The sequence below is a fragment of the Strigops habroptila genome, chromosome 10 (genome assembly GCF_004027225.2).
Source record: "Strigops habroptila isolate Jane chromosome 10, bStrHab1.2.pri, whole genome shotgun sequence".
In the NCBI taxonomy this organism is placed as follows: Eukaryota; Metazoa; Chordata; class Aves; order Psittaciformes; family Psittacidae; genus Strigops; species Strigops habroptila.
This window is the reverse complement of record NC_046359.1, coordinates 30,333,390-30,360,751: the sequence shown is the minus strand read 5'-3', so window position 1 is coordinate 30,360,751 and position 27,362 is coordinate 30,333,390. Positions and strand designations below refer to the sequence as shown.

The window sequence follows — 27,362 nt, the reverse complement described above, 5'->3', positions numbered from 1 at the left end:
GGTCAAAGCTTCTGCCCAGCAGCAGTGTGATGTACAGCGGTGTGATGTACAGCTGTGTGATGTACAGCTGTGTGTTACACACCACTGATGTCCTCTTTTTCAGCCTCTCAGATGCATCCCCCCTGCTTTCACAATGCTCTTCCTTTCCTAATGTGGATCTCACTCTCAGAAACCCCAACAGGAGGAAAGGACTCTATAAAGGGAAGGCACTTGGTGGTGGGTCCACTAGAAGTGGGTGTTGTGTGTGCACACAGGATCATTTCTTTGGCTCTACCCCAAATGGAGAGTTTCGCTGTGACTTTTGACAACCTTTCAGCGAGGTCTCAAAGTCCAGTGAAGAGGCTGTATGAAAAGCATGGCAAGTTGAGCTCCAAGGACAGAGACCACTGTCCAAGCTCATATTGCTGCTCCTTGATACATAGCTGAATGAGAAAACTTCACAGAAATGATGAAATTTGAGGATCTCTTCCTGGAAATTGGTGGCTTTGGCAGATTCCAGATTTTGGTTTTGTTTATCCTCTGCCTCCCAAGAATTAACCTTCCCATGCACTTCCTGCTGCACAACTTTCTCGCTGCCACCCCCTCTCACCACTGTGCAATTCCACCCCAAGAGGCATTTGAGAACCTCACCACGGAGGAAGTTCTGCTCATCAGCATCCCCCGGGATCCCGATGGCACCTTCAGGTCCTGCGAGATGTTCTCACAGCCCCAGTTTCAGCTGCTGCTCAATTCCTCTCTGCAGCCAGAAAACAGCTCCATCATCCAGCACTGCCAGCACGGATGGGTCTATGACCACTCGCAGTTCACCTCCACCATCGCCACACAGGTAATGCTTGGCCTGGGATCTAGCTGACGATGAAGTTAGCTCAGTGCTTTGAGGAGCGGATGGAGAGGTGATCACTGGGTGCGCAGAATCAAAGAGGAATTTTTGCATTTTAACCACTGGAAATTATTGTTTAGAAAAGATTTCCTGGGGAAGCTCTGAAGCTCTTAGTTAGAAGCCAACATCCTTATTATCATTATTATTATTACTATAATCTTGCTTAGATTGACAGTTAGAAGCCACATTTCTTGTTATAAGCATCTTAATTTCTCTGGGTGATTGGGAGATGTGTGGGGAGGAGAAGAAAGACGTAGAGGATTTTCTCTGGGCTACATGGCATTCACACAGGATTGTACCCTGTCCGCATTTCATGAGCCCATGACTTGCTTTCTGGATTTTCCAAACGCTTTGTAACTTCTATTCCCTTGGCCACCCCTTCTCACTGACCTCCATCTTCCTCCTCTTCTCCCCAAGTCAGTGCTGCCTCTCTTCTCCTATCACCAGCGCCTCTTGCTGTCAAGTCAAGTATGCTCCCCAAGGGCCTCCCACTGAGATGGAGCCTATGAACTTATATGTTACATAGCTACATAAATATGGTTGGATTTGATGATCTTAAAGGTCTTTTCCAACCTATATGATTCTATGCTGACCAGCCATAACCTTGAGCCTGCCCAAGGTCCCTGCCCATCAAACATTAATCACCCGCCTTCTGAAACCCTTTGCTAGGGCTAACAGTGATACCTCCGGCTGTTAATGCTTTACCTTCCTTGAAAAGCAGCCCAAATCACAGGAGGTCTTAGGGAAGGGGATGGTCTGGTCAGACTGAAGGGGCATGGTTGGGTTAGAACTGGCAGTGCTGGCTGCCTCAGTGAGAGCAGGGCCAAGACTTAACCTCCCCACCAGCACCCATCCCTGCTTTTGGCAGCACAGAGGTGAGGGTGCACCAGGTCTGTACCTCACTTCTGCACTGGTTCAGGGAGAAAGCTGTAGAGCACCCTTGGTGGGAAAGGCAGGGGAGGTTCTGTGCAACACAGATGCTGAGCACGGAGCCTTGTGATTTTGCACCCACAGCGCACAAGCAAGGAGACAAGGCTTTCTCTGGGGTCTTCTGCTCTCATAGCAAGAAAGGTTGCTCAAGGTCTGGCCTCGTCAGAGAGGCTGTGGGGCCGGGTTGATGATTAAATTCAGTTTTGCCAAGTCTGCACATAGAGAAATTTGCTTGGCCGCAGCGTTCAGTAATGATTAGCAACATTCGCACCCCCAAGAATGCAAAGTGATGCCCATTAACTTCATTAGGAAGAATGTGTAGAGCAACTTCTCGGTAAGAAATCAGTAAGTTGGCATCAAGAGCAAGTATTTGGTCTGGCTCCCCCTCTGCCCAACCTCCTCCCTGCATGGGCAACTGCAAATGAAACTGGTCAGGGCAACAGTAACTGGGTATCAACACGACATTCCCTAACTGAAGGTTGAGGTCCATTTTGCAGCTCACTGCAAATGTCCATCTCACCAGTGCAGCCCCTGGAGCATGACACAGGGAGCTGGAGGAGACATGCACCAGGGGAGGAGGAGAGCAGCTATTGCAGGAGCTCCATGATGAGCGGTACCCAGGAGAGCTTCCTGATGCCCAACAAGTGTTGATGGAGAGGCTGACACAGTGTCTGAGTTCTGTAAGATGCAGCTTTATGTTTTTCAGGACTCTGGCCCTGTCCTTTGTGCAGTTTAGTGCAGGGCTGTACCACTCAATCAGATTTGGGTGGCATAAATTGCAAGACACTATGGCTGACCACCGAAGGGAAGGGGTGTGAACAGGCAACAGAGACTGAACTAAGTGTCACTCTGGCCTTGTGTTTCAGTGGGACCTCGTGTGTGAGCAGCGTGGACTGAACCAGGCAACTGCAACCTTCTTCTTCATTGGCGTGACGATAGGGGCCGTGATATTCGGATACCTTTCAGACAGGTTTGACCTTCCAGGCTGTTCCTCCAGAGCTTCAGTTTCACAAACGCCAGGTTGGACGGAGCTTGGAGCAACCTGCTCTAGTGGAAGGTGTCCCTGCCCATGGCAGGGGGTTGGAACTAGAGAAGCAGGGTGAAGGAGGTTCTGATAAGCAGGGAAGCATTCCCCAATGGAGGCAATGAGGAAAACAGGAACACACCTGCTCTTCCTGGCTAAATGCTAGCATGTCATAATATAAACCTTAAAGAAAAAATAACCTTGCAAGGGCATCAATTAAGAAATCAAATATTTTTGCAAACAGCAGGAGCAGGAAACCTACCAGAGAGTGTGTAGTGCAGGCATGCAGTCAGGATGTGCTCTGCACTGTAGGCTGTTCAGTATTCAATGTCTGAGTTTCCTTTGCAGGAAACTGCTTCCCGATTTCCTTCCTCTGGGAGCAAACAAGTGTTAGGGTGCATCAGACTACAGAATCACTGCATAGCAAAGGGGAACCAGCTCCGCAGTATGAAGCACCTGGAGACTCAGTGCTGAAGATGGGGTTTTTTACATCCATATCATTGCATGTGGGTACACTGGTATGCTTTTACAAGGACCCAAGACCTGGCTGATCTTCAAATTGTGTGTCCTGGCTTTGTATCTATGGCAGTTTTATAGCACAATTGGAAGGAAATGAATTCAGAATCAGGAAAAGGAGCAGGACAACTAAGAAACATTAGGAAAGGAATATAAGCTTAAAGAGAGTATCGCTACGCAGTAACATGTAAACGCATGGTGGCCCCACATCTAGAATACTATGTGCAGATCCCTTCACCCTCTTTCCCATCTCAAAAAGATACAGAACAAATCACAGAATCATAGAATGGTCAGGGTTGGAAAGGACCTTAAGATCATCTAGTTCCAAATGGAGAAAGCTTGGAGAAGCTAAGAAAGACCAAATTATGGGTTGACTTCCAACCAGTCAGACCAGGACCCCTTGGTCTGCTCATGTGGCAGGTAATGAGGAGTGGACTGGCAGCAGCCTGGAGCAGAGCAGACTGTGCACTGCCCACCCCAGCTGCCTGGCACAGGGCACACAGCTCACCTCCAGAAAGGCTTGCACCCATGGCCTGGCACCACACCCAGTAAATTGCAGTAAATGGGGCAGATCATGCCCCACATCTCCCCTAAGGCCCCTTAAAAGCTGACACTCCATTAGAAACCCTCCTTTTCTCTAATAGAGATGAGGTCCCACTTATTTGTTCTGACAGTAATGCAGGGATGTCATCTCCAGTGCTCCAGAGTGAAAACCATCTGGTCCTGGAATTCTGTTACAGCTCAGGTTTGGTTTATTCTCCACAGACATTTGGATTTGAGAATGTCTCTATTGGCAAATTTCACCCTGGTAAACTCTCCAACAACTTACGCTGTGAACATATATATGCAAATATATATATATTGTTTATGTTATTGCCTGCTCTTTTCCAAACACTCTTTTTGGACCTTGTCCTTGCACAGAACGGGCTGTGCGATGATTTGGCCAACTTCCAAACTGGCATATTTATAAAAACAGCTTTTTATTCATTTTATGCTTTTGCAGTTTGCTCCTTCTGTTGTATTTTCTGCATTTAATCTTTCAGAGGTTGCGGTTTCCCACCTCTCCCTTTGAAGACAATTTTAACAGCATTATTCCTAGCAAAATAGGAAGCCTGCAGTTCAATCCTGCCTCTGCTCTCCCCAGCTGGTGGTGTGCTTCTGCTGAGAGAGCCCAGTAATGGGCTCATAAATAGCACCGGGGGGAACCTCACAGGTTTATATCCCTCTTACTGTATTGTCAAGAAAAGTCTTCATTTAATAAAAGCATCTTCTCTCTTAGGCAGTTCCCTGCTGGAAACTAGAGCCAGCTCTGGGGTGTTTCTGGGTAGCTTCGTTAGCTAGCTGCTGCAGGAAGTCATTTATGATCATCTTTAGGAATGTTATTGTGCATTATATCCCAGCACATCACTTTTTCCCCTGGAGCAACTTTTCTCAGGTGGCACTGAGAGAGCCCTAATGCCAGAATCAGAGCAGGATTTCAGTCCCTATAGACTGAACATTACCTGTTGACAGGGTTAATGTCCTACTCCAGGTTGAACGAAAGCTTTGTTCACATGCAGCGCTGATGCTCATCAGAAGACCGATGCCTGGTGCTCCATTACATACATACATTTTCTCTGTGTGTGTGGGTATACATGTGCATTTGTGTGTATTTGATTTTCTGTGCTCCTCCACTCTCCACACAAAACTCTGCACCAGGAGTAAGATGGTCCTACAGGGGAACAACCCCCTAGCAGATTCCTTACAGACCCCTTAGGATGTCAGGGCTATTAGCACGTGTGGGCTGACATTTGGATTCCTTTTATTTTCCTTTGGGATCTTTGTTTTCCTACCAAAGAGGGAGGTGGAAGTGTCATGGTTCTCTCTCCTCCTTGAGAGCAGTAGCAGTGACTGGTCCTGAATGAGCCACAGGAGAAGGAACTGCTGAGCAAGGCATAGGGACAGGCACTGGAGGATCAGGGTGTGCCAGCAGCACAACGGTCAGTCTTGTTTAACATCTCCATTGATGACCTGGATGGAGTGCACCCTCAGTAAATTTGCAGAGGAACGGCTGAGGGACCTGGGGGGGTTTAGTCTGGAGAAGAGAAGGCTCAGGGGGGACCTTATCGCTCTCTACAACTGCCTGAAAGGAGGATGGAGCCAGGAGGGGGCTGGTCTCTGCTCCCAAGGAACAAGGGACAAAACAAGAGGAAACAGCCTCAAGCTGCACCAGGGGAGGTTTAGACTGGATATTGGGAACAATTTCTTCCCCAAAGGGCAGTCAGGCATTGGAACAGGCTGCCCAGGGCAGTGGTGTAGATGAGCCCCTTAGTGACATGGGTTAGTGGTGGCCTTGGCAGTGCTGGGGAATGGGTGGACTGGATGATCTTAAAGGTCTTTTCCAACCTGATTGATTCTATGGTTCTGTGAGACTTCCAGTTGACATCACTGGTTTTGATGATGATGTTGAACAGAGGAGGGTGATATGTCATTTTGATCAGTGCTGCTCTTCCCATTGGAGAGCTCTGGGGGCAGGCTGGCGCCCCAAACAGTATCACACTGGTGTGGCACTGGCTATGTCCAAAGCCTCTTTGCGGAACAGGCAGTATTTTCCCTTCCCTTCCCAAGTTCCTGCTTGCCCCATTTCAAACCCTACTCGTGGGACAGGTTTCACTGCTGTAACCCAGCCTGTGCTTGTGGCAGGTTTGGCCGGAAAGCCATGCTCCAGCTGTCACTTGTGTGCTCGGTCGTGTTTGGGATGCTGAGCGCAGCCTCCGTGTCCTACAGCATGCTGGCCATCACACGGACCCTCACCGGCGTGGCCCTGAGTGGTGTCTCCCTTATTGTGCTGCCTCTGGGTAAGTCCATGGGGGTCTGTGGGTGTCCAGTTGCACAGGGGGACTTCTGACAGGCAGTGGGTAGGGAGGGACTTGTCTAACAGACAGAACAGAGCTAGTACAGGGGCTTGAAAATCATCATATATATGCAATAACACTACAGACAGCCAAAAGAACATCCCTCCTGGGAGGATCCAAGAATTATAATTTTCTGATAGTCTAATTAATGGTTGAACAGGCTTCTTTAAATGTAACAACCACTTATGAGAACTTCTGTTGCAACGTTAACACTTGCAATCCGTGCTACATCATTCCTGTTCAGGTTCTTCAGTAGCACAATAAAAGACAGACCAAAGTATCTGCCCCTTTCCTCTGACACTGAGTTCTCACCCTTCAAACACGTTGTTAAGACAATTCATCAGCAGGGGGAGGATGGTGTGTCATCCGCAGGGTATTCCCACCCACCCCGGTCTTGAGTTTGCTCACAGTTTTCCTGAGTTCCCAATCTGTATTTTTAGGAAGAGTGTGGGGAAAGAACCACACAAAAAACAAAATCATGCAGAGCTCGGCAAACCTGAGGCTGAGGAATTTAGGTAATTATGTCTTAAAAACAAGCTCCAAACTTCGGGTACCCAACAGAGCACTGGGTGATTCTGTAGGTATAGTTGGGACATCCTAGGAAAGACTCTTTGTACCCAAGAGCAAGTTAAAGGTACAGCAAAAAAATTCCATTTTTTTTGCAGCTATAGCCAAAAATCAAGCCAGAATGGCTTCAATATTGGAAAAGCCCGCAGGAGACCTGACAAATCCCGAGGGTTGCTATGGTTATTATTGTTATAAAGGTTGATGCCCGCAAGACAAAGTGGAGCTTGGGAGGGACATTTCTGAGTGTGAGAGATTGCAACAAGATGTCAAGATCTTTGGAGGAAAAATGGCTTTTAGTTCACACACACAAACAAGAAGACCACCATCTCTTCTGGCTTCACATGTGCACTGGTATCTACTCCAGCTGGATTCCATATGAAGGACAATTCATCTTAATGTATTTCTTTAATCTGGAATAACAAGTGGGCAGAGACATGGGAAACTGTGCACTGTGGATAGGGGAAAAAATATTTGATGAAGACAATCATTTAAATACTCTTGATGGGATTAAAAAAAATCACCTAAGGTGTTTTTCACACTGTTTCTTACTGTATGTCCAGTATTTCTTCTTTTAAGGCTTTATTTCAGTTGCTTACAGCTTTGCCAGAGGTTAAGCATTGTGGATGAAGGTTTTAAATGTGCCAAATGTCAGCCAAACAGTGGAGCTTTCCTGGAGGAGAAGACCAGGGATGTCACCTCGCTTTGCCCTTGTTAAAAGCCCTGCAGACCCCTTCCTGGAGGACCCCTGTGTGTCCCAGCTGAACGCTGCCTCCCTCTTGCAGGGATGGAGTGGGTGGACATTGAGCACCGCACTTTCTCCGGGATCCTGACTAGCATCTTCTGGAGCATTGGGAACATGCTGCTGGCCATGGTAGCGTACTTGGTGCGGGAATGGCACTGGCTACTAGTAGCCGTCACAGGACCTTGTCTTCTGAGCATTGTCTGCCTGTGGTGAGTGCAGCCGGATTGCTGGTGGGGATGGGAGCGGGCTTTGGGGGCAAGGAGGAAGCAGTACTGGGGCTGAGGCATTTGGGGGCCAGGTTGCAGTGCAAAAGAGCAAGATTTGGTGCTGTAAGCACTGTCAGACATGGCTTAGAGCAAGAAAAGAGAGCCCAGTAAAGGCAGGCAGGACCAGGCCGGATCCCTGGGTTTAATCCCTGCTAGACTCAAGATAGATCGTTTATCTATTCTCTGTCCCCACCTCATTTGGGAGGATACCTTTGGTACCAGTTCTTTCATACAAGCCTATGACATCTGCAGGCTAGGTCAGGTGCATTTATCTGTACACTTCCCACGGCCTTTCTCAGCTGTGTAACCATCCTGATGGGCCAAATAATACATCTGCTTTCTGTGGGTTATTTCTCTCCTGTAGCATTAAGCAATACCTTACATCTCTTAAGCTTTAAAATAGGACATGGTTCATTTAATCAAAGAAACTAATTTTCCTCCTTTTTTTCATGTAGTAATACAGATAGAATGGAGGGTCGATCCATGGATACTGTAACTAACATAAAGTTTATTGGATCAGTTTATTCGATGATCCAAAGCAGCTCCATTTCCTGGCTGGACAAAAGTCCCATGTCAAAATAATAAGCAGGTATTCCCACAAGAATAGCTCCGTAGCAGAACAGCATCCCTTGTCGCTCGGTGACTAGCATGGATGCTTCACTGGGGGCCACAGCTGCAATGATTTAGACCTCAGTTGACTGCCTTGTGCAGGAGGCTTTGACAATTGTGAAAAGCAAATCATTTTAGCAATGAACAAAGTAAATGTAGAGCTCACTAAATCCTTCCTACAGAGTAACACTTTTATATCCTACAATTTCAAAGTTCACAGCAGACTGTACTCCTTTAAGGGTAGAACAGCATGTACGTGTGACAGGGGTGTCCCACTACTGCACCAGAGTTGCTATTTGTAGCTGAGGTTGAAGTCTCCTAGAGAAGAGAGACTTTGGCCAGGGCCAGGTATGTGGGCTGGAAAACATGGAGCACCAACGGGAGCCCTGTCTTCTCTCCCTGCACCAGCTGGGTCCCAGAGTCTGCCCGGTGGCTCATAGCCAACGGCCAAGTGAAACAAGCTCACAGGAATCTGCTCAGATGTGCAAGAATGAATGGGAGGAAGGACTTCACTGTCTCAACAGAGGTGAGAAACTGGAGATCTGGACACATGTTCTTCCTCCCCCATCTTCTCTCTATTTTATCTCTATTTGATACCTGAAGCAATGCTCAGCCTGCGGTGTGATCTGTGGGCACTGTGGTCCCCAGTATGCCACTTTACTCTAGAAAGCAGCTACATCCACTCCTAAAATAAAGCAGCAGCTCAGCTCCCATAAGGCCAGAAATCCCCTGCATTAGGTGGGGTGTCTTTCCATTCATTATTGCCATGACAAGAAGCCTCAATGCACTGGATGATGGACTAAATACACAGCAAGAGAGAAGCACGGCCTGAAAAAATACGGCAGAGGCATCTCTCCCAGAACAGAGAGAAGAGTATGCAGATACATGAGCAATTTGTGCAGCTCAGTGTTTGCCGCCTTGGTTGCTTTAGTGATTGCCAAGTACAGTGCTAGCAGAAAGAATATACACATTAATAGCATGTAGTTGGCATATTTTCTCATGTTGCACTTGAGATCCTTCATGTAGTGTTATCCAAAAATGCAAGAGCTAGTTCACCTTAGGCTGCCTCTACTGTACATGTGAACTCGTCAGCCACAGTACCCCAGTGACCCTAGGGTGCAAAGGATGGAGCTGAGCTGCTCAGCTAGATGACTGAACAAACAAAGGCAAAGGAGAACCCTAAAGACTGGCCACCTATCCTCAACTCCTCGTACCTTTTCTCAAGGCTCATCTGGAGATCTTCATCTTATGCTGAGTTCTATCTTAAAAATGTATGTTTTGCAGTTAGACTCACAAATGCTGACACCTTGGTGCATGATGCTTTTTAAAGGACACGGTTGGCTCCAGTTGGATGGGATAAGCTCAACAGATGTCCCAGTTCTAGGCAGGACTCAAGGGCCAGACAGAAGTTGGTCTCTCCCTTTGGAGAAACACCAGAGCACAGTCTGTCGTCACACCAAACCTTCACAGCCAGGCTTGGATGGCTGCACATCTGACACCTCTAATCATGTGGACTAATTTGGTCCACATGATTTATCTTGACCTTCCCAAGAGCAATGAAGCTCAGCTGTGAAATCCAGTGGGTACACAAGTTTGTGGCTCATTAAACATTGATCTCTTCTTTCACGTCCATTGGTTTTCCTCTTACTAAAAGAGGAAGATAGGAAACCCTGGGCACCAGCATATGAGCCCCGTGCATGGTCCAGCTGCATCTCTGTGTGCACCTACTGCTCCTACATCCACACCACTTTATTATCCTGGCCAGCATGTCATTTGTTAAAAGCAGCATCTTAATATCTATTGAAGAGGTGTTTAGCCCTTTTTATTTACAACATAAAAGTGGTGTTTAACCATGTGGGGAATGATGAGTTTACTGGTTGTGGCAGACAGGAGTTGAGTGTGACTCTGCCTTGCCTTTAAACAAGAGTAGCTCTAACTAAATATGTAAAAATAAAATGTTACAACCTTTTTCATTCAGCCTTGGCTGATGACTCTGTATTTCAGAGCACAGTGTTTCACCAGGAAGGGCATGAGGTTGCACCCTCATGCTATTTTAGGGTTAGAAAATGTAGCTGGGACTTCCCCACTATGACAGCCTTGCACCAAGTCACACCATACTGTGGCCACTGGACCACCATCAGGAAAGGCTTCCAGTTGTGACACCTTGAAGTTTATAAGGACATACTTGTTTTTTCTTATTCATATCCAAACACAACTTGCCTGATTCCAGTTTACTTTATTGATTTGACCAGGCACCAGTGTGTTTTGATGACTTATTAAAGGAACAATTGATTCTCCTTAGTTCAGAAGACTTTGATTGTGAAAGATGTATGATCTCAGGGTAGTTGCACAGCACGTTACTGACATACTCTCAGATTTAATGGCATTGTGTTACAGAACTGATTAAGGAATTTCCCAGTGTGATTTTTTTTTCAATAGGAAAAGCTTTATCACTCATCTAGAAACTGCAAAGAATAGTATGCAATTAGAAATAAAATCTTAGCTCTTCCCTAGAGAAACAGGCTGTTACTTACAGCTATCCTCTTCCTAACACTTGCTTTTATTTGGCACAATTCTTTTAACCAGAGAGCTCGCTGGGCTGGGATTTCTCTTTTATTAGATATTTCCACAAGTCCCCAGCCCCTGGAACTGTTCAGCACCATATTAACTGTAGGTGATGCTCTAGGCCTGCAGATTCCCTCACCCTTCTCCCTCCCCAGCCACCACTGACTTCTGTGCATTTTAAGTTTCTTGGGGTTCTCACTGTTCTGGCTCTCCCAGTTGTCCTTCCACATGTCAAGAAACCTAGCTAACGATCCACACTGGACAATGTATGTCCAGAGAATTCTTGTGCAATGGAAACCTATGGAAAATCCAAGGTGGAGTTGGGAAAGGCAAAGGCCCCAGCCTGTTTAGGGTTTCCTAAAAGTACAGCAGCTGAGCTATTTCCTTCTTTCCACCTCTCCTAGGCCCTCAGAAAGATGGCAATAGACAAAAAGCCAGGAGGGAGTTACTCCTACATCAGCTTGTTCAGGACACCAGTCCTGCGGAAGATCTCTCTGTGTTCTGGGGTTGTGTGGTAAGCAGTGTCACTTCATACAGCGAGGGGTGAGGGGGTTCTGCAGTTCCGCAGCTGGATTTCTCTAATCCCCATCTCCACACACTCCTTACAGGTTTGGTGTTGCCTTCTCTTACTACGGCATGAGCATGAACCTAACTGGCTTTGGGCTCAACATGTATCTCTCCCAGTTTGTCTTTGGCATTATTGAGATTCCAGCCAAGATGATCATGTATGTGTTGGTGAATCGAATCGGACGTCGGCAGAGCCAGGCATGGTCACTCATCCTGACTGGACTATGCATAGGAGCCAACGTCATCATTCCCAAGCGTGAGCTCTCCTTCCAGTCCTTGCTAAAGGGGAGGGGTCCATTATGTGCATCCCTAGAGAAGGAGAACTTGTTCACAGGCAATTCTGTATAGACATGTCCTCTACCTCAAGGCCATCTGTGGGACAAGGTTGCTAATGTGGGCTAGCCCTAATATCTCGTGGCAACAGCTGGTCTCGAGTCACTGTGAAGTGGCTAGTAAAGGGTCCAGTGATGGCGAGGTGAAGTACCTATCTTTATTATAGACATTGTCCAATGGGAAATGTCAGAACCTATCCTTTCATCAGTTCAAGCTCCCACTTGGGCTAATAGTTACCAAACTTACTGATCCAGACTTTGGAGACAGGAGCTCCTATGAAGCTCCTTGTTTTGTCTGTAGGAGCATTGAACCTTCTTTCTTCTTGCACCTGAGGCCAAAAGAAATTTCTTCCTAGAGGCTGTTCTTTCACCATTGTCATAAATGTCTTCTCTTTCCTTCTAGCCTTCACCTCCTTGCGCTCTGTAGTAGCCGTTATGGGCAAAGGTTTCTCAGAATCTGCATTCACGAATGTCTTCTTGTACACCTCTGAGCTCTACCCCACCATACTGAGGTAAGAGATGCTACTTGCCTGAGTGCACAACCAAAGATGGGATGTTACCTTCAGGTCTTCGTTACCAGCACTGCAGGATGCGCTGTTGGCTAGAATGTAAGGCTGATGCCTTGCCTCTAGAAGTAGCAGGTTCTAGGGATTACACATACTCAGTCGTCTCAGGAGGAGAATCATAAAATGGTTTGGGTTGGAAGGGACCTTAAAAATTATCCAGTTACAACCCAGTGGCCTCCTCTGGACTCACTCCAACAGCTCCACATCCCTCTATGTTGGGGGCAATTATCATTGTAGGAAGATACGACTATAGAAAACAAAACAACAAAACAATCCAGAAAAAAACTGGCAGAGGAAAAACCAGGGAAAGGGAAGGAGGAAAAGCCTCAGCACTTATAGAAAAATATGGAGAAAGAGCAAAGGGTCTGCACTTCCTCCCAAGCTCTGATATGAGAGAAGTCACCATCTGTTCCTTGTGGTGTTCTGCACCTCCTCGGTGCCCTCCCTCTCCAGGCAGAACGGGATGGGGTACACCTCCTTCGTGGCACGCCTCGGCGGGTCTTTGGCCCCACTTGTGTTTCTGCTGGATGAGGTGTGGAGGTCTCTGCCCGAGGTGACCTACTGCGGTGTAGCGGTGTGCTGCGGCTCGGTGGCCTTCCTGCTCCCAGAGACACTCAACGTGTGCCTGCCTGAGGGCATCGAGGACATCGAGAAGACACAGTGAGTCAGCTCCATCCTGCCCTGCACACGGAGCCTGCTGAGACAGGCAGGGACCCCCCTCTCTGCCACCCGTAACTCCCCATCTGCAGGTGGCACTGCAGTGGGGATGGGGGCTTTCAGCGCTCCTGTTCTTCTGCCCATCTGCCCAAACCTGCCTTCTTTTCTTCCAGAGTGAAAGGGCCACCACAGGGCAGTGCTCCCGAGGGCATGCCGCCTCTGCTGAAGTGACGGACTCCATGGGACAGCCACTGTGTAGGACCGTAAAACTGAGCTGTGCCCTGACCCGTCAATGAAAGAACCTTTACTTTCCACCTAGCCTCTCTCTGCAGGGAAGAGGAGCTGCGGACAGTGGAAGAAGGAGGTGGATCACGAAACCAGCTGGAGGGAGCTAACCCACTCTGTAGTATGGCCAGGAGCAAGAATGCAGAGCTCTAAAATGGTGTGGAAATAAAGTGCTAAGCTCTTCCAGTCTTTGCCCTTGTTGGACTAGCAGCACCTTTCAGATCACTGCACAGCCTTCCAGAAACTACCATCCACTGGTTTACACACCACAAGGAACACAATGCAGCAAGAAAAAATAGTGTGAATTGTACAACCCAAGTCATCTCCAATACATCTGACTGGATGGTGGATTAACCATCAGCTGCAGCTACAAATATTTCTTGAATTTGGAAACTGTCTGGGCATTTCTCACCCTGTGGCTCAACACCAGCAAAAAGCACATGCAGAAATCTCACCAAGAATGGGAAAACTGCAAGTATTTGTCTCACATACACAAAGAAGAGAAAAAGCTTTTGCAGATTACTTAAATCTAGTGTGTATAAGTACCCTTTAGCTAACAAAACCCAACAAAACAAATCATACCACATTGCTAAAGGAGCCTTTGCATGGAATGTTTACTAATTCATTATTGGACTTCATTCTGCTTACTGGTCTAACATATTGATCTTAAATATATACAATGCCTTTGCCTTTTGCCCTTACTTCTCCGAACAATAGAGATGAGCCACCAAATTATCTACGGAATTGGAAGCCTGACAAACAGCACTTTCCTAAATTGGGAAGAGGGAATGGCCTCAGCATTTGAGTCCCAGGGACACCGTGATTCCCTGGGTTGTGAGGGGTTTAAAGCACAGCCTTTTGAGGGTAACAGAGAATGCATCTGGAAGCGGGTGGAGAGACCCATCCCAGGTCAACGAGCGCCTCCTAGGACAAATAAGCTGCCTGGCAAAATTGCATACATCACCTTCCTGCTTTCATAGAATCCCAGACTGGTTTGGGTTAGAAGGGACCTTAAAGCTCATCCAGTCCCAACCCCCTGCCACGGACAGGGACACCTTCCACTAGAGCAGGTTGCTCCAAGCCCCTGTGTCCAACCTGGCCTTGAACACTGCCAGGGATGGGGCAGCCACAGCTTCTCTGGGCACCCTGTGCCAGGGCCTCAGCACCCTCACAGGGAAGAACTTCTTCATACTGTCTCATCTCAATCTCCCCTCTGCCAGGTTAAAGCCATTCCCCCTTGTCCTGCCCCTTGCCGGGAGCCCTGCTCACGGTGCCGGTGTCCGTGCCGGCCGCGCGGCCCGCAGCGGTACCACAGCAGCAGCGGCGGCGCGCGCTGCACCGGGGCCGGGGGCGCTGCCCCGCGCGGGGCTGGACGAGGGCGGGCTGGGGCGCACCCCGGTACCGGGGCCCGCAGACGGGCGGTGCCCGGTGACGTCAGGGGGCGTTCCGCTCCACTTCCGGGTCACCCCCCCGCCGCGGCGGGCCGGCCCATGCGGAGGGGGGCCGGGCGGCGCCGGGCCCTGCCTGGGCTGCGGCGGGGCCCCATGGGCCTGGGGTGCGCCCCGGGCCGCCGCGGGTAGGGAGGGGTGTCCCGCCGCCATGTACACCTTCGTGGTGCGGGACGAGGGCAGCAGCGTGTACGCCGAGGTGAGCCGGCTGCTGCTGGCCAGCGGGCAGTGGCGGCGCCTCCGGAGGGACAACCCCCGCTTCAACCTCATGCTGGGCGAGAGGAACCGGCTCCCCTTCGGCAGGCTGGGTAAGGCTGCGCCCCGCACACCCCCGCTGCAGCCCGGTGGTGCCCGTCCCGCTCGGTGCGGACCCGGGCGCTGCGGGCAGGGCGTGCCCGGGTCGGGAGGGGGTGCCGCCGGTCCCTGCGCTGGCACCGTGTGCTGGGCTCCGGTCACGGGCAGGGATGCGTCGCCCAGAACAAAGGGCGAGAACCGGGAGGGTCGCGGTGCAGCCGCTTCCCGGGCAGGGCTATCGGCAGAGACGGCTCCCGGGGATCGGCTGGATCGGGGCTCAGAGGATCACCCTCGCAAGCTCTCGGAGGGTGGTTTCGCTAATACCGCCCCCCGTCAGAACACACTGCCCAGCTTGGGGGACAGAGAGCACCCGGGGATCCCCCTCTCATATGCCGCAGACCCTCGGCGTCCCTGCACCCACGGGTGCAGCACCCACCTCCTGCCCTGCCTGCTTCGTACTGCAGCAACGCGTCTGGAGACACCACTGCAGGAGCTTTTCCACCGTTGCATGGGCTTTGGTCACCCACCATGGGGTTGTGGGGAACACGGTGGTGCCTGGTGCAGGGCAGGGGCGTTGCAGTGCTGAGCTTACATGTTATGGGGGTGTTGCTATGGTTTGGGGCTGATGAGGGAACAGGTATGATGAGGGAGCCAGGCGCGCTCAAACCTTGCCCTGGAGCTGAAACCGGTGGGGGTGTGCCTCTGCAGGGGATGACAGCATGTCCAGTGCCTGCTTGGAGCAGGTGAGGGTTATTCCAGAGGTTCTCTGTGTGTATAAGCCCAGGCCACCCTCCATCCCCACCTTTTCCCCTCCTGCCTGAGTCCCTCGGTCACACTGCCGACGTGCGAGGTCTTGGGAGCATCCGTGTGCAGCCTTGTCCCCTGCCTGCCATGCACGCTGCCTGTCCCATGGCTGTCGGCACAGCCACCCTGGCCCTCTGCCCTGATGGATGGGGAAGAGCCCAAGAGCAGGCAGGGAGAGTGCCATGCACTGCCTGCAAGTGGGGAGAGCTGAGCCAGGAGGCACTGGCAGCGTTGTAGGGACCAGAGATGCACCGTCATTGCCCATGGCTGGCAGGTTTCTGTGCATGGTGCCAGCTGCTGTACTGGCTCCTGTCACCAGGCCTGTTGGAGCAGGTTTGGAGTGAGAACACTGCAGACCCCAGCAGTTTCCCTCCTGCAGTCCCCTGTGTCTGCATCCACTGGCTGGCAGGACCCTCCTGGTCTCCCTCCCTGCCCTTGGACCTGGATTCTTCCTTTCTAGGGTGAGTTTGTGGCACTGCTTCTGGCTGCAGAAACATCGGAACAGGAGGAGCCCCCTTGGCCCAGCAGCTCTGGAGCAGGATGGCTTTTGCAGCCCTTTTCTTGCAGTTGAGACCCAGCACTGACTGCTCTTTCATACTGCAAGTCACCAGCTGCAGCACCTTTTCCCTTGTCTCCTCATGTGTTTGTGAGTGACAAGTCCCCATCACATGGCGATGCCATCTGGTCACCTCCCAGCGTCATGGTGTCTGCAGCAGGCAGGGAAGCACCAGGAGAAGCTTAAAGCAGCAAGGATGCTCACACACAATATAGCCAGGCTCTAACGTGGCCAGCAGGTCGTGCCTTGGCGCTGGCTTCTTTAACCCATCCTCCTGTAGCAGGAGCGGGTTGCCTGAAATCAGTAGATTCAAACCAAAAATAACACGGTTATTTTGGTGCATCTTCCAAAAAGCTGTATCTTCTCTATAACATTTTCCGAAAGCTGTCGTCCTGAGCAACTGTTGCATCAAAGCTGGGTTGGTTTGGTTTTCCTAAAGGCTCTACTCAGTGGAAGCAGGCATGAATTCAGGGAGCTATAGGGATTTGCATTACTTGGGGTTGTACTAATGGGGAGCATTCAAGTAAAATTAGATGAGACATTGGGAAGAAGTTCTTCCCTGTGAGGGTGATGAGGCGCTGGCACAGGTTGCCCAGAGAAGCTGTGGCTGCCCCATCCCTGGCACTGTTCAAGGCCAGGTTGGACACAGGGGCTTGGAGCAACCTGCTCTAGTGGAAGGTGTCCCTGCCCGTGGCAGGGGGTTGGAACTGGATGAGCTTTAAGATCCCTTCCAACACAAACCATTCTATAGCTTTATTCTATGTCTTGCACTCAGCTGGAAGCAGGACAGGATGGCAGCAGTTGTCCATAGTGTAACACAGATCTGGGCATCGCCATGCAGTCTCTCCCACACAACCACTGCAGCTGAACATGGATGTGCAAGAGACGAGTAAAGCCTGGGGCAATACCTGGGTCTGCCTCTGCGAACTGCCAGAGCAAAGCAAGACACAAATCCTTTAACCTTTCCCAGTGTTTTGTGACAGCAGGTCCTACAGAGAATCCTGCTGTACACAAACAAAGAAATGAGGCCCTGTCCTAAGCGGTGATGTTGTGTCATGGTGTGCTTCCCTGCATCCTCCTGCTGCGTTTAAGTGTAACTGAAACCTTTGCTTTTAAAAACTGCCACCAGGAAACAGAAAACATTCTTTGGGTGGTGCTGCCAGTTCCTAGCATGAATTAGGAAATCATTATTTTCTATTGGAAAATTGAAGCATCAGGTTTTTGTAATTAAAAAAAAGGAAAACAGAGGTGCTAGTACCAGCTTAGAGCCTGTTTCTGTGACGCAGGGCAAGGAAACAGCCTCCATTCTCTGCCCTCCTGCGGAGGTCCTTTGCACCAAGCAGATGTTTTTCCTTCGTTAACTGAGAAGTTTGTCTGATGTCTTTGTTTTCCCTTTTTAGGCCACGAACCCGGTCTTGTGCAGCTGGTGAATTACTACAGGGGAGCAGACAAGCTGTGCCGCAAAGCATCTCTAGTGAAGTAAGACATGCACTGAAACATTACATGGGTTGGGCAGAAATTCTTCTAAGCATTGCTGGGTGTTGAAGCTCTTGAGAAGGTATTTCACAGAACAGCTGCCCTGGGAGTGTCCCAGCATGTGCTGTCTTCAGACTCCTGTGCTGGTCTCTGGAGCTATCTGAGTGCATAAAGGCTTCTTTGTAACTTCAGGGGAAATGCTGTTTCCACTGAATTACATCTGCTTGAAACCAGAGAGTGCATTGAATCAGATTAGAGCCAAATCAAAAGAAAGGAAAGAAACCAAACAACCCATATCTGCTCTTTTTCCTTGTGGACATTTAATTCAAACTTACCCCTTTTATTCTCTGTTTCGTACAGAGATGAGACATTAATATGCCTTCAGCTAATGAGATTTGTTGGTCAAACAAATGCTTGGAAACATCTCCAGGAAGAGCTCTGGGAGTTATTTCTGCATGACCAGCCATGCCAGGGTCTCCTGGGGAAATGTGGATGAGCTTTCATTGTAGATAAGCTTTTCCCTGTGCAAACTCTGCAGCCATTAGGGCATCTTCATGTCAGAGCTCTTGATCTCCTTCAAGCATTTGATTCCACATTAGTGTCTGCGCCGCCTCTTGCTGGTGCAGTCCTGCAGACTGGCTGTGCTGATCCAAGGTCTCCCCTTCCCCTGTGAAGAACTTGGTCCCAATCACTTTCTTCACAGCTGTGGTGGTGTTTGTCAGGAACTAGCAGAGTATTCTTTACACGAGCACTTGCGGTGCTCCCCAGCTGGATTTCTCTGGCCCATGGTCTAGAGGCAGTGCTGAAAGTGCTTGCACACCTCTTTTCTCTCCTGGAGCTTGGCTGACCTTTCTAACTGTGGGTGAACCATGCATCAAGCTACTTAGGAACCCAAGGGACCACAAATAACATTCCTCAAGGCAACCAGGATGTCACCGAATGCCAGTCAGTCTCTCACAGAGAGAGTCAGCAAGTCATGAGCTCTGCTTTTGGCCTTCAGCAAAGCTCAGAGTGAGCATTAAGAGGGGCAGGCAGCAACCTTGACTCTGAAAGAATACGGGCCTGGGCTCTGCTACCAGGAATTTGCTGGCATCTCTAGACGTTACTGGAAGGAGAGAGGTGCCAGAGACATCCCAAGCATCTTGGGACATGAAACATGTAGCTGTGTCCTTACTTTCAGTGGGTTCCCAGCAGTCTTCATTGGCCACTGCTATTTACCACCAAGCAAAAGAGCCCAGTTAATGATGAGTTTTACTTCTTAACTGATGCCCATGCAGGTGGGGACTCTCTGAAGATTAACAACCTGTCTCTCTTCACCCAGGCTAATCAAGACAAGCCCTGAACTCTCGGAGTCCTGCACGTGGTTCCCTGAGTCGTATGTGATTTACCCAACAAACTTGAAGACCCCTGTGGCTCCAGCCCAGAATGGAATTCGCCACCTCATAAACAACACAAGGACGGACGAGCGGGAAGTCTTCTTGGCAGCTTACAACAGGCGGCGGGAAGGCAATGAAGGCAATGTGTGGATCGCCAAGTCCTCAGCTGGTGCCAAAGGTTCATTCCACAGCAAAATGAGCCACCTTCTCATTATTCCTTACTCTTGACCAGTAGAGTCCCGGCATTTGGCTAAGTTAAACAGATATCTAGCCTGTTTATGAAGGGCTTCACCTCCCAACTCTATGCCAGTCAAGCCAGCACAGGGCTCTGCTTTGTCTGCTTGGTGGCATGGCTCCTGGCAAGTGTTGTAACATGCACACAATGCTTAGGACATGGATGGCAGTGAAAGGACCTCCCATTTTCTATGTTTGTATCTCAAAATACAGGAAAGTTTGCTGCAGGGAGAAGGCAGCAGGCACCAGCAGGCAAGGGAAATACATAGAGCAGGAGATAACAGAGAGCAAAACGGGTTATGGGAAGGAAGGCAGCAGGCAGGACAGCAGCCTTCAAGGGCAAGGAGCCTAGCTCTCCATGCTGTAGCTAAGCCTGCTGCAGGGAGTCTGCATGATAAAACTGTCCTTCATGCTGGCTTCCTTCACTGCTCTGCTCTCTTGGCTGTGTTACCAAGAAGCAGCAGCAGAGTATGCTTGTATTTGTCAGGGAGGAGGAGAGATGAGTCATGTTAATCTTCTAGAGGAAGTTTTAAATGTCTGGGGATTACTTCTGATGAAGAGGAAAGCTTGTCAATATTAATTGCTAAGACAGGTCCAGCTCAGGCACAGCCACTGACTTGGGACAGGTCTAGCGGAAGCTTGGTTGTCCATTAGTGAAAGGAAAATTAAAGGTTTAGGATGTCACTTAAAAATTGAGGAATTTTTCAACTGTGGCTAGAGGTTTTGATCTTTTCTTTGGGAGAAGGGTCAGCTGGCCCACGTAAGCTGCTTTGCTGCCTCACTGGGTACACAGTTAAGCTGACCTCCCCCTTGATTCACTGTCTGTCCAGTGCAGAGGCTGTACCAGCTTACAGAGGTGGTGGTTGCCTCCTTCCCCCAGCGCACAGCCTGTGGTTGTACCAACGCCAGAGAAGTGTTAGATAATTTTACCTGAGCTGGTTTATCCCTCGTGTGGCACCGTGCCATCTTTTTATCAAATCCCAGAAGGGATATGTTCTCTCTTCGTTACTCTGCAACAGTGGCTTCAGATCTGGGCTCCTGCAAGAAATACACAGTGACAGCTTCAGCCATAACGTGGCAGTATTTAAACAGCACATCTAACTTCCTTAACGAAGAGCCTCCACAGCTCTTCATGGAAGGGGAAAACACTGTCTGTATGGATAAGCATTTTAAAATAATACTTTTCCTAATTCAACAGTGATTTTAATAGTAGCTGAAATGAATTCGGTGAGCAGAGCAATGCTGTGCAAGTGTGCACATGCTGCCTCTGGCAGCCAGAGAAGCCAGGCAGGGGAATAAAGTCAGAGTCTGCCATCGCAGGTACCCTGGGTTCCCATTCGCTTTAGCCCTGGTTACCGGGGAGACAGATCCCTGTACTGTGGTAACAGCCACATGGCTTTGTGGGCAAATGAGCCATGGTCAACTCGAGCCCTGAAAAAGCTTCAGCAAAGGTAGAAGGATCCTCAACCTGATTTTGTCTTTGTCTTTCTGTGCCAGGGGAAGGGATCCTGATTTCTTCAGAGGCTGCAGAGCTCCTGGACTTCATCGATGAGCAGGGACAAGTGCATGTGATTCAGAAATACCTGGAGAAGCCTCTGCTTTTAGAGCCAGGGCACCGCAAGTTTGACATCAGGTAACCTTTTCTGCTCTTGTAATAACCAGTCTCCATTTTCATGCTTTTTTCTTTTTAAGCCACTGTGACTTGTTCTTTTGCCCCTCAGGAGCTGGGTTCTTGTGGATCATCAATATAATATCTACCTCTACAGAGAGGGTGTCCTGCGGACCTCTTCCGAACCATATAACAGTGCTAATTTCCAGGACAAAACCTGCCATTTGACCAATCACTGCATTCAGAAGGAGTATTCCAAAAACTACGGGCGGTATGAGGAAGGGAATGAAATGTTCTTTGAGGAGTTCAACCAGTATCTGATGGATGCCCTGAACACAACGCTTGAGAACAGCATCTTACTGCAAATCAAACACATAATAAGGTAGCCAGCTGCCTGTTGCACGGGGGAACATAACCCTTCAGTGACAGGGAATGTGTATGGACACAACTGGGGGAGCAGGCAGACTGACAAGGGAAGGGTTTCAATTGCATAAATTCGAGATAAAGCCATAAACACCCCGATGTCATTGCTTAATGAAGATGGACCTTCGTATGTGGTGTTCTCTCAAGGGTATGTGTCAGCGTGTCTGCATTTTGCTAGTTGTGGCTGGAGAAGGATGCAGTGAGATCACTTGGTAAGGGAAGACGGTAGGTCAAAAGACAGGGCCGGGAAAGGCTGATATTAAAATAAGGTATAAGGTGTAAGAGGAGAAATGAAGCGAGAGGAGAAATGTGGGGTCTCGCTACTTGCCCCACCATTAGGAAGCAGCACATCTCATTGGCATAGGTTGTCTTACTCAGTCCACACAGAGCCAGCTACCTTCTGGGCACAGAAACTGCCTGGAGAGAGATCCTAGAGATCATGGTGCCACAGCGAATCCAGGTCTTCACAAAGTGATCCTTCATAGTGGAATTTACTTCGCAAGTACCCCATTGTTGTTACTTACATGATATTTGAGGGTCTCTGAGGCAAATGAGCTCTGAGTGGCAGTTCCCTGGGGACCTGGTGCAGCCCTTTATGGCTCTGCCTTCTGCTCCAGGCTTTAATTGCACAGCATGGTTTTCAGCCTAGTTCAGTAGTGAGGGTGGCTGCTGCTCTCCAGCTCTTTGGGAGTTAACTCAGGGATGTCCCCACATGTGTTTTGATGGTTGCATGATCTCAGTTGCGGGGATGTGGTTAGCATGGTTGTGTGTTGGATATGGCTTGTAATTTGTGGCAGGCCCAGGGCAACAGGGGACCCCTCCAATCAACCGAGCTATGCACATGTCCTCAGAAACTGCAGTGTGACACGTGTCTGCAGGGCTGTTAATCTTGAGTTTCTGTTTTTCCCTTCACAGAAGCTGCCTTATGTGTATAGAGCCTGCAATCAGCACAAAGCATCTTCACTACCAGAGCTTCCAGCTCTTTGGTTTTGACTTCATGGTGGATGAGGAGCTGAAGGTCTGGCTGATAGAAGTCAATGGGGCCCCAGCATGTGCTCAGTGAGTAATCAGTTTCTGTAATACCCTAGTGATGCCAGTGTTCACGTGCCTCACCCAAAACATGGTTGTGTCCCAGCTCCAAGTGGAAAAGGTTGAAGAAAGTGAATGGCAGGGGAGTTTTCTAGGCTAACCTGTACCAGACACTGCTCTAAGTGCCACTTGATTTAAGTTCATTGCTTCTGTGTTTGGCATCTTGCAGCTTCTTTCCTGTGTGAGATGGAGCACTAACCTTAGTTTTTGGACATAAAGGTATATGTCCAAGGTATAACTTGGGTCATCCTTATTGGTGCTGTTGGGTTGAAGTTCTGTTGCAGAATTAATGCTTCAGGGGTCAGGTGGTTTCTCAGTTTCCCTTGTGGAGCCACTGGTGGCTGTTCTTTACATGAACACATGATAAATGAGTAGCGTTAAGGGCAGCAGCTGGGAATGAGTGACTGGATTTGCAGGCAGCAGGATCCCAGAGCACACTGTGGATGCTGCAGACATTGGATCAAAGCTTCCAGCAGCTGCAGGGAGGCTGGGACAGCCAAACAGCTGTGCCCATGAACATCTCTGCATAGGCACAGCAGGAGGTGGTGTATTATGTGATGGAGGTGACTGCAGAAGACTGGAAATCTTTACTAATTGGGCATCTGTGTCATGTACAAACCCAGCAAAACAGTCTGTACATCACTACATTAGAATTTGATTAGATTAGATGTAGATTAAATTAGAGCATCACTAACAGTAGTCAAAAAATACAGGTCAAACCTATTAAACAGCCTGTTCAGCAGCTTTTTCAGAGCTAGGGCTTGGGGAGCTTTCTGAGTTCAGGATGCCCCATTCACCACGTGCACTGTGGTGCAGCACTGCCTTGCACACCCTTGTGGTGCTGTATGGGCAGAATTTGGCTGTTGCTGGGTGGATTTGGGTTGCAGCAATGCCCTGTTTGCTTTGTGCCTCTATGGGAAACTGCATGTCTACATAAAAATTGGTCAGGGTCTGCTGGTTTGTCCTGCCTGGGCAACTGATTCTGTCTCTCTCTCATCTCTTAGGAAGCTGTATGCAGAGCTCTGCCAAGGAATTGTGGATGTAGCCATCTCTAGCGTGTTCCCCCTCAGCGACACTGGGCAGAAGACAAGCCAGTCATCGTCAATCTTTATCAAGCTGTGACGACAACAGGAATTGCCTCTGCTGTGCACAGGGAGAGACTGCACCCGTCGGGTCAGCACAGTCCAGTGGCTTATCTCAGTATCATGCCAAAAAGTGATAAAGACAGGCCTCTTATTTTCTGGGGAATCATGGAGGAAAACAACAAATCCAGGCATCCACACAAGATCTGCAACGAGCCAGAGCTCTGGCCAGATAACTCTGCCTGCATTCACCAAAATCCACTTTAGAAACAGCTCGTGTGACTTTGATACCTGAAACAAATCTCTGGGAGAACAACAAAATAACCTTAAAATGAAACCCCAACAGGGATACTATAATACTGTATTAGCTCCTTCTTTTCTATAGAGATAACATTGGGTTTTTTAAAGGAATTGAGTGAAGAGAACGATGATCTCCCAGGATGTCGTGGCTGGGAAGTTGTCCTCCTCCCGCTGTGTTTCTTCTTTCCTCACCTACTGCATCATTAGTGCCTTAGCTCAGCTCCAAATAGGTGACTCCTTTCCTCTGTTCCTGATCTATTTTGTAGAAAGGAGCAAGCTCTTTTGCATCGCAGGATGCCTAAAACCAGGAACACCAAGAAGTCAGTTTCCTTAAGTCATGTTCCAAGCTGGTTGGCTGAACACCCAGGCAACGGCTGGCAAAAGGGTGCTGAACTGCAGGCGGTGAATTAACCCAAGCAAGGAAGGCAGTTTTGTTTATTTATAGCTATCCCGTTTCCTGATGAGATTTGAATCGGTGTCCGTCCCAGTCTGATGCAGTTGTATTGGGTTAAAAGAGGTAGAGACACCCCTTCGGGGCTCACTGTCAGGCTGTAGGATTTCTAGCATCACTTTTGTGCTGAGAGTGTTTCAAATAGCAGGAGCCCAACCTCCTCAGTTTCTTCTGAGACACTGCAGTGGATTTAGGCTCTTCTCTCAGCTTTCACCTTCATGTATTTGAGGCTTGAATCTGAAACCTTTCAGCCCAAATGATTTTTGGGCCATTTGGTCCAGCCAATTTTATTCTCCTTCATTTAACAAATACCGTCATTTTTCTGCCCTGAACTCAGTCCACAGCTCAGTCCCAGCTCTGGAGAAGGTGGGTGAGATTTTGCAGACCAGGAGAGACATTCGTTGTGTACAGGTTTGACACACAGCTGGGAAGGCATGTGTTTTTGGTGGGGAAAGGGGAGGTTAAATTCCTTGAGGTTTCTTGAGTTTCAGAGCTAACATCTACTAAATCCCTAGCTTATTGTCCACCCTGTGAAGTGCATTTGCATTTTCAGTGTAAGCTCAGCGCATCGCTCCTAAGAGCAGAGCTCAGCGGGTGTTGTTCAGGGCTGTGTTCTGCTGCCTCTGGCAGGAGAGATGGTTGGCACCCAAATAAGCTGGTTCCTTTTACCCAAACCAAACAAACAAGAAGAGGTTGCGGAGGTTTACAAGCTTCTGGCTGCCTGTATGTAATGGGAAGTGAATCAAGCAATGGGATTTCTGCCTCCCTCAGAAGATCCTAGTGCTTTGGTGTACTTGTCTCTGCTCCTGGCAGAGATTTCAGAGGTCTTTGTGCCAGCAGGATGATCCTGGCACCTTTTTAAAGGCAGGACTGAAGTGCTCAGGCCTCCTTGGAGTGATGTATTCTGATGGTGCTGTCATGGGATGGACATTCATTGTGGCATGCTGTGAATCTGCAAGTGGCATCATTTCACACAAGGTGAAGAGGGACCATGAATGCATCAGTTCATGAGGTGGGGAGTGCTGGGTTAGAAGCTGGGAGAGGGGTGTGGGGGAAGAACTCGTTTGGGTTTTTAATCTTATGGTAACACATACGTTGTCAAAATTGCACTGCAGGCCAGGTAAAAGCATAGTGGTGACACTCCAAGGTAGAACGTAGGCTGTAATGGTTGTCAACTTGCAAAGTTCACCACATCTCCATTGGCATTTTCACATTAGCTCAAGTGAGCCTAAAAACCACACCTTTTTGGCCAGCAAAGGGAAGATCTAATAGCATTGCTCTGGTCCAGGATGTGCCTGGGGTGACAGAGTAGAGGCTGGGCTCTGCCAAGCTCCAGGGCAGACGAGAGCAGAGCGCAAAGTGAGAAGGGAAAATGTTCCCCATTGTGAAATGAGAAATGCTCATTTTCTGGGGTGCTCAACCCATCCTTCTTTTCCTCTCAAAAGGGAAATTAAAAACTGAATCACTCCCTTCCTGCACAGTAATGTGAGATTCTTGCCCCTTGCCTGGAAGTAAGAGCAATGAAGCTGCCTATATGAAGGCAAAAGCAGCTAGTGCTGCTGGGAGGAGACAAGAGCCTAACTCCAAGGCCTTTTCTTCCCTGTTTTCCACCCCGGACTGCATTGTGGCACATCAGCAGCTGGCCATTTTTTGCTGCTGAGCTGAAAATGGGGCTTCAACAGGCTGGTAGAGCCATGAGCACGGGTGATGCAGTGATTCATACCCTGCGCATACCAAGCTGGGCTTGGGGGAGATGGCAGGTCAGGGTTGCTTTAATTGTTAGCTTGTCTGCTGAGTTTTATGGGAATAAGCAACAGCCTCTGGAGGCGAACAGCAGGTATATGTGTGTTTACCCCCTGCTCCCAAAGTCCTCCCCGGGGTAGAGAACAGGAGGTTGAATGATAAAGGACAGAGAGCACAGTGCCTAAGGTCTTGCACAACATACTAGCTACAAGGTAGAGGAGATGTGTGTAGTTGAGGCACACATTGTAGCCATGGGTGCACCTTGGGATGCTCAAGTAGCAAGGGGTGCTTGGGAGCGCCAAGGGATGCTCACAAGCCCTTGTGAAACTTCTGCTTGTTTCTCTTTTTTTAGGAATACACAACAATAAATGTTTCCTAGCTTATTTCAGCTAAAAGGTCAATAGGAAAACATATTACTCCCTTTCCTGAGCTTTCACAGAGGGTGGTGCTGGGTTTCCAGAAGACACCTACTGTATTGCAGAATGTCTCTAGTCTTAGTTGTATCCCTTCATGTCAGGCATGAAGGATTTCAGGCCCAGGTGCTCTGGCTGTGTTTTCCAGCAGGGTCTGGTCCCGCTGGACTCTGGGTTTCAGGAAACTCCCATGTGGCTTGTTTCATACCAGGTTAGTCGTGATTACCATGCAACAGCTATTGTGCTCCTGCTGAAATCCAGTGGCTGCCCGCAGAAAATGCCGGAGAAGTCAAAGAAGGGCTCAAAAGCCACTTCATCCCAGCTTCCCAGACCTGCTGTGACCATGCATGTCCCTGCTCCTGGCGTTTCTTGTCCTCCACATGCAGCTCTTCCCCAGGAGAGCAGTGCTGTGCCGTACGTAGGTTCATACTCATGTCTCATTGCCAGTGTCCACTATGGCAGCCCTCAGAAAACCCCGGTGCTGAGAGGATGGTACGTGTGGCGCTGCCACCCAGCTCTGGTTCGTGTCCCCAGCTGCTCCCATGTCAGCATGTGCGTGTGGGGCTGGCGGGTGCCTGAGCTGGTGGATCTCCGGTGACTCTTATCCACATCTCTCCTAAACCATCATTAAAACATGCAAACCCCGTGGCCTGCAGTGTTCCTT

At 49.2% G+C, this 27,362-nt stretch overlaps 2 protein-coding genes across 5 annotated transcripts; both read left to right on the top strand.

Annotated features, from left to right (window-relative positions):
• The first annotated feature begins 376 nt into the window (after window positions 1-376).
• Window positions 377-13,586, top strand: SLC22A7 (solute carrier family 22 member 7). 2 transcript variants are annotated; one of them, XM_030499535.1, is made up of 10 exons: window positions 377-826; window positions 2,677-2,780; window positions 6,033-6,187; window positions 7,594-7,762; window positions 8,837-8,954; window positions 11,398-11,507; window positions 11,602-11,816; window positions 12,296-12,404; window positions 12,912-13,118; window positions 13,289-13,586. In XM_030499535.1, the coding sequence occupies exons 1-10, from the start codon at window positions 446-448 to the stop codon at window positions 13,344-13,346; spliced, it is 1,626 nt and encodes a 541-aa protein (XP_030355395.1). In that variant the 5' UTR covers window positions 377-445; the 3' UTR covers window positions 13,347-13,586. The 2 variants fall into 2 exon arrangements, with proteins under 2 accessions (XP_030355395.1, XP_030355396.1); XM_030499536.1 differs by having other exon boundaries at window positions 12,912-13,119; window positions 13,275-13,586.
• Window positions 13,587-14,864: 1,278 nt separating this feature from the next.
• Window positions 14,865-27,343, top strand: TTL (tubulin tyrosine ligase). 3 transcript variants are annotated; one of them, XR_003993483.1, is made up of 8 exons: window positions 14,865-15,156; window positions 17,903-17,981; window positions 19,300-19,532; window positions 21,086-21,221; window positions 21,310-21,579; window positions 22,536-22,679; window positions 23,714-25,554; window positions 26,910-27,343. XR_003993483.1 is itself a non-coding variant. In XM_030499574.1 (7 exons), exons 1-7 carry the CDS (start codon window positions 15,000-15,002, stop codon window positions 23,829-23,831), a joined length of 1,137 nt encoding a protein of 378 aa, XP_030355434.1. In that variant the 5' UTR covers window positions 14,865-14,999; the 3' UTR covers window positions 23,832-27,343. The 3 variants fall into 3 exon arrangements, 2 of the variants coding, with proteins under 2 accessions (XP_030355434.1, XP_030355435.1); XM_030499574.1 differs by having other exon boundaries at window positions 23,714-27,343; XM_030499575.2 differs by having other exon boundaries at window positions 14,866-15,156; window positions 21,355-21,579; window positions 23,714-27,343.
• The last annotated feature ends 19 nt before the right edge of the window (window positions 27,344-27,362 follow it).

Excerpts from the sequence above, each read along its gene's own strand:
- SLC22A7 (XM_030499536.1), top strand. The coding sequence starts at position 446 with ATGATGAAATTTGAGGATCTCTTCCTGGAAATTGGTGGCTTTGGCAGA. Across the intron at positions 7,763-8,836 it reads CTGAGCATTGTCTGCCTGTG|CTGGGTCCCAGAGTCTGCCC; the intron begins GTGAGTGCAGCC and ends TCCCTGCACCAG. Across the intron at positions 11,508-11,601 it reads CTGTGTTCTGGGGTTGTGTG|GTTTGGTGTTGCCTTCTCTT; the intron begins GTAAGCAGTGTC and ends CACTCCTTACAG.
- TTL (XM_030499574.1), top strand. The coding sequence starts at position 15,000 with ATGTACACCTTCGTGGTGCGGGACGAGGGCAGCAGCGTGTACGCCGAG. Across the intron at positions 19,533-21,085 it reads GTCCTCAGCTGGTGCCAAAG|GGGAAGGGATCCTGATTTCT; the intron begins GTTCATTCCACA and ends TTTCTGTGCCAG. Across the intron at positions 22,680-23,713 it reads GGGGCCCCAGCATGTGCTCA|GAAGCTGTATGCAGAGCTCT; the intron begins GTGAGTAATCAG and ends CTCATCTCTTAG.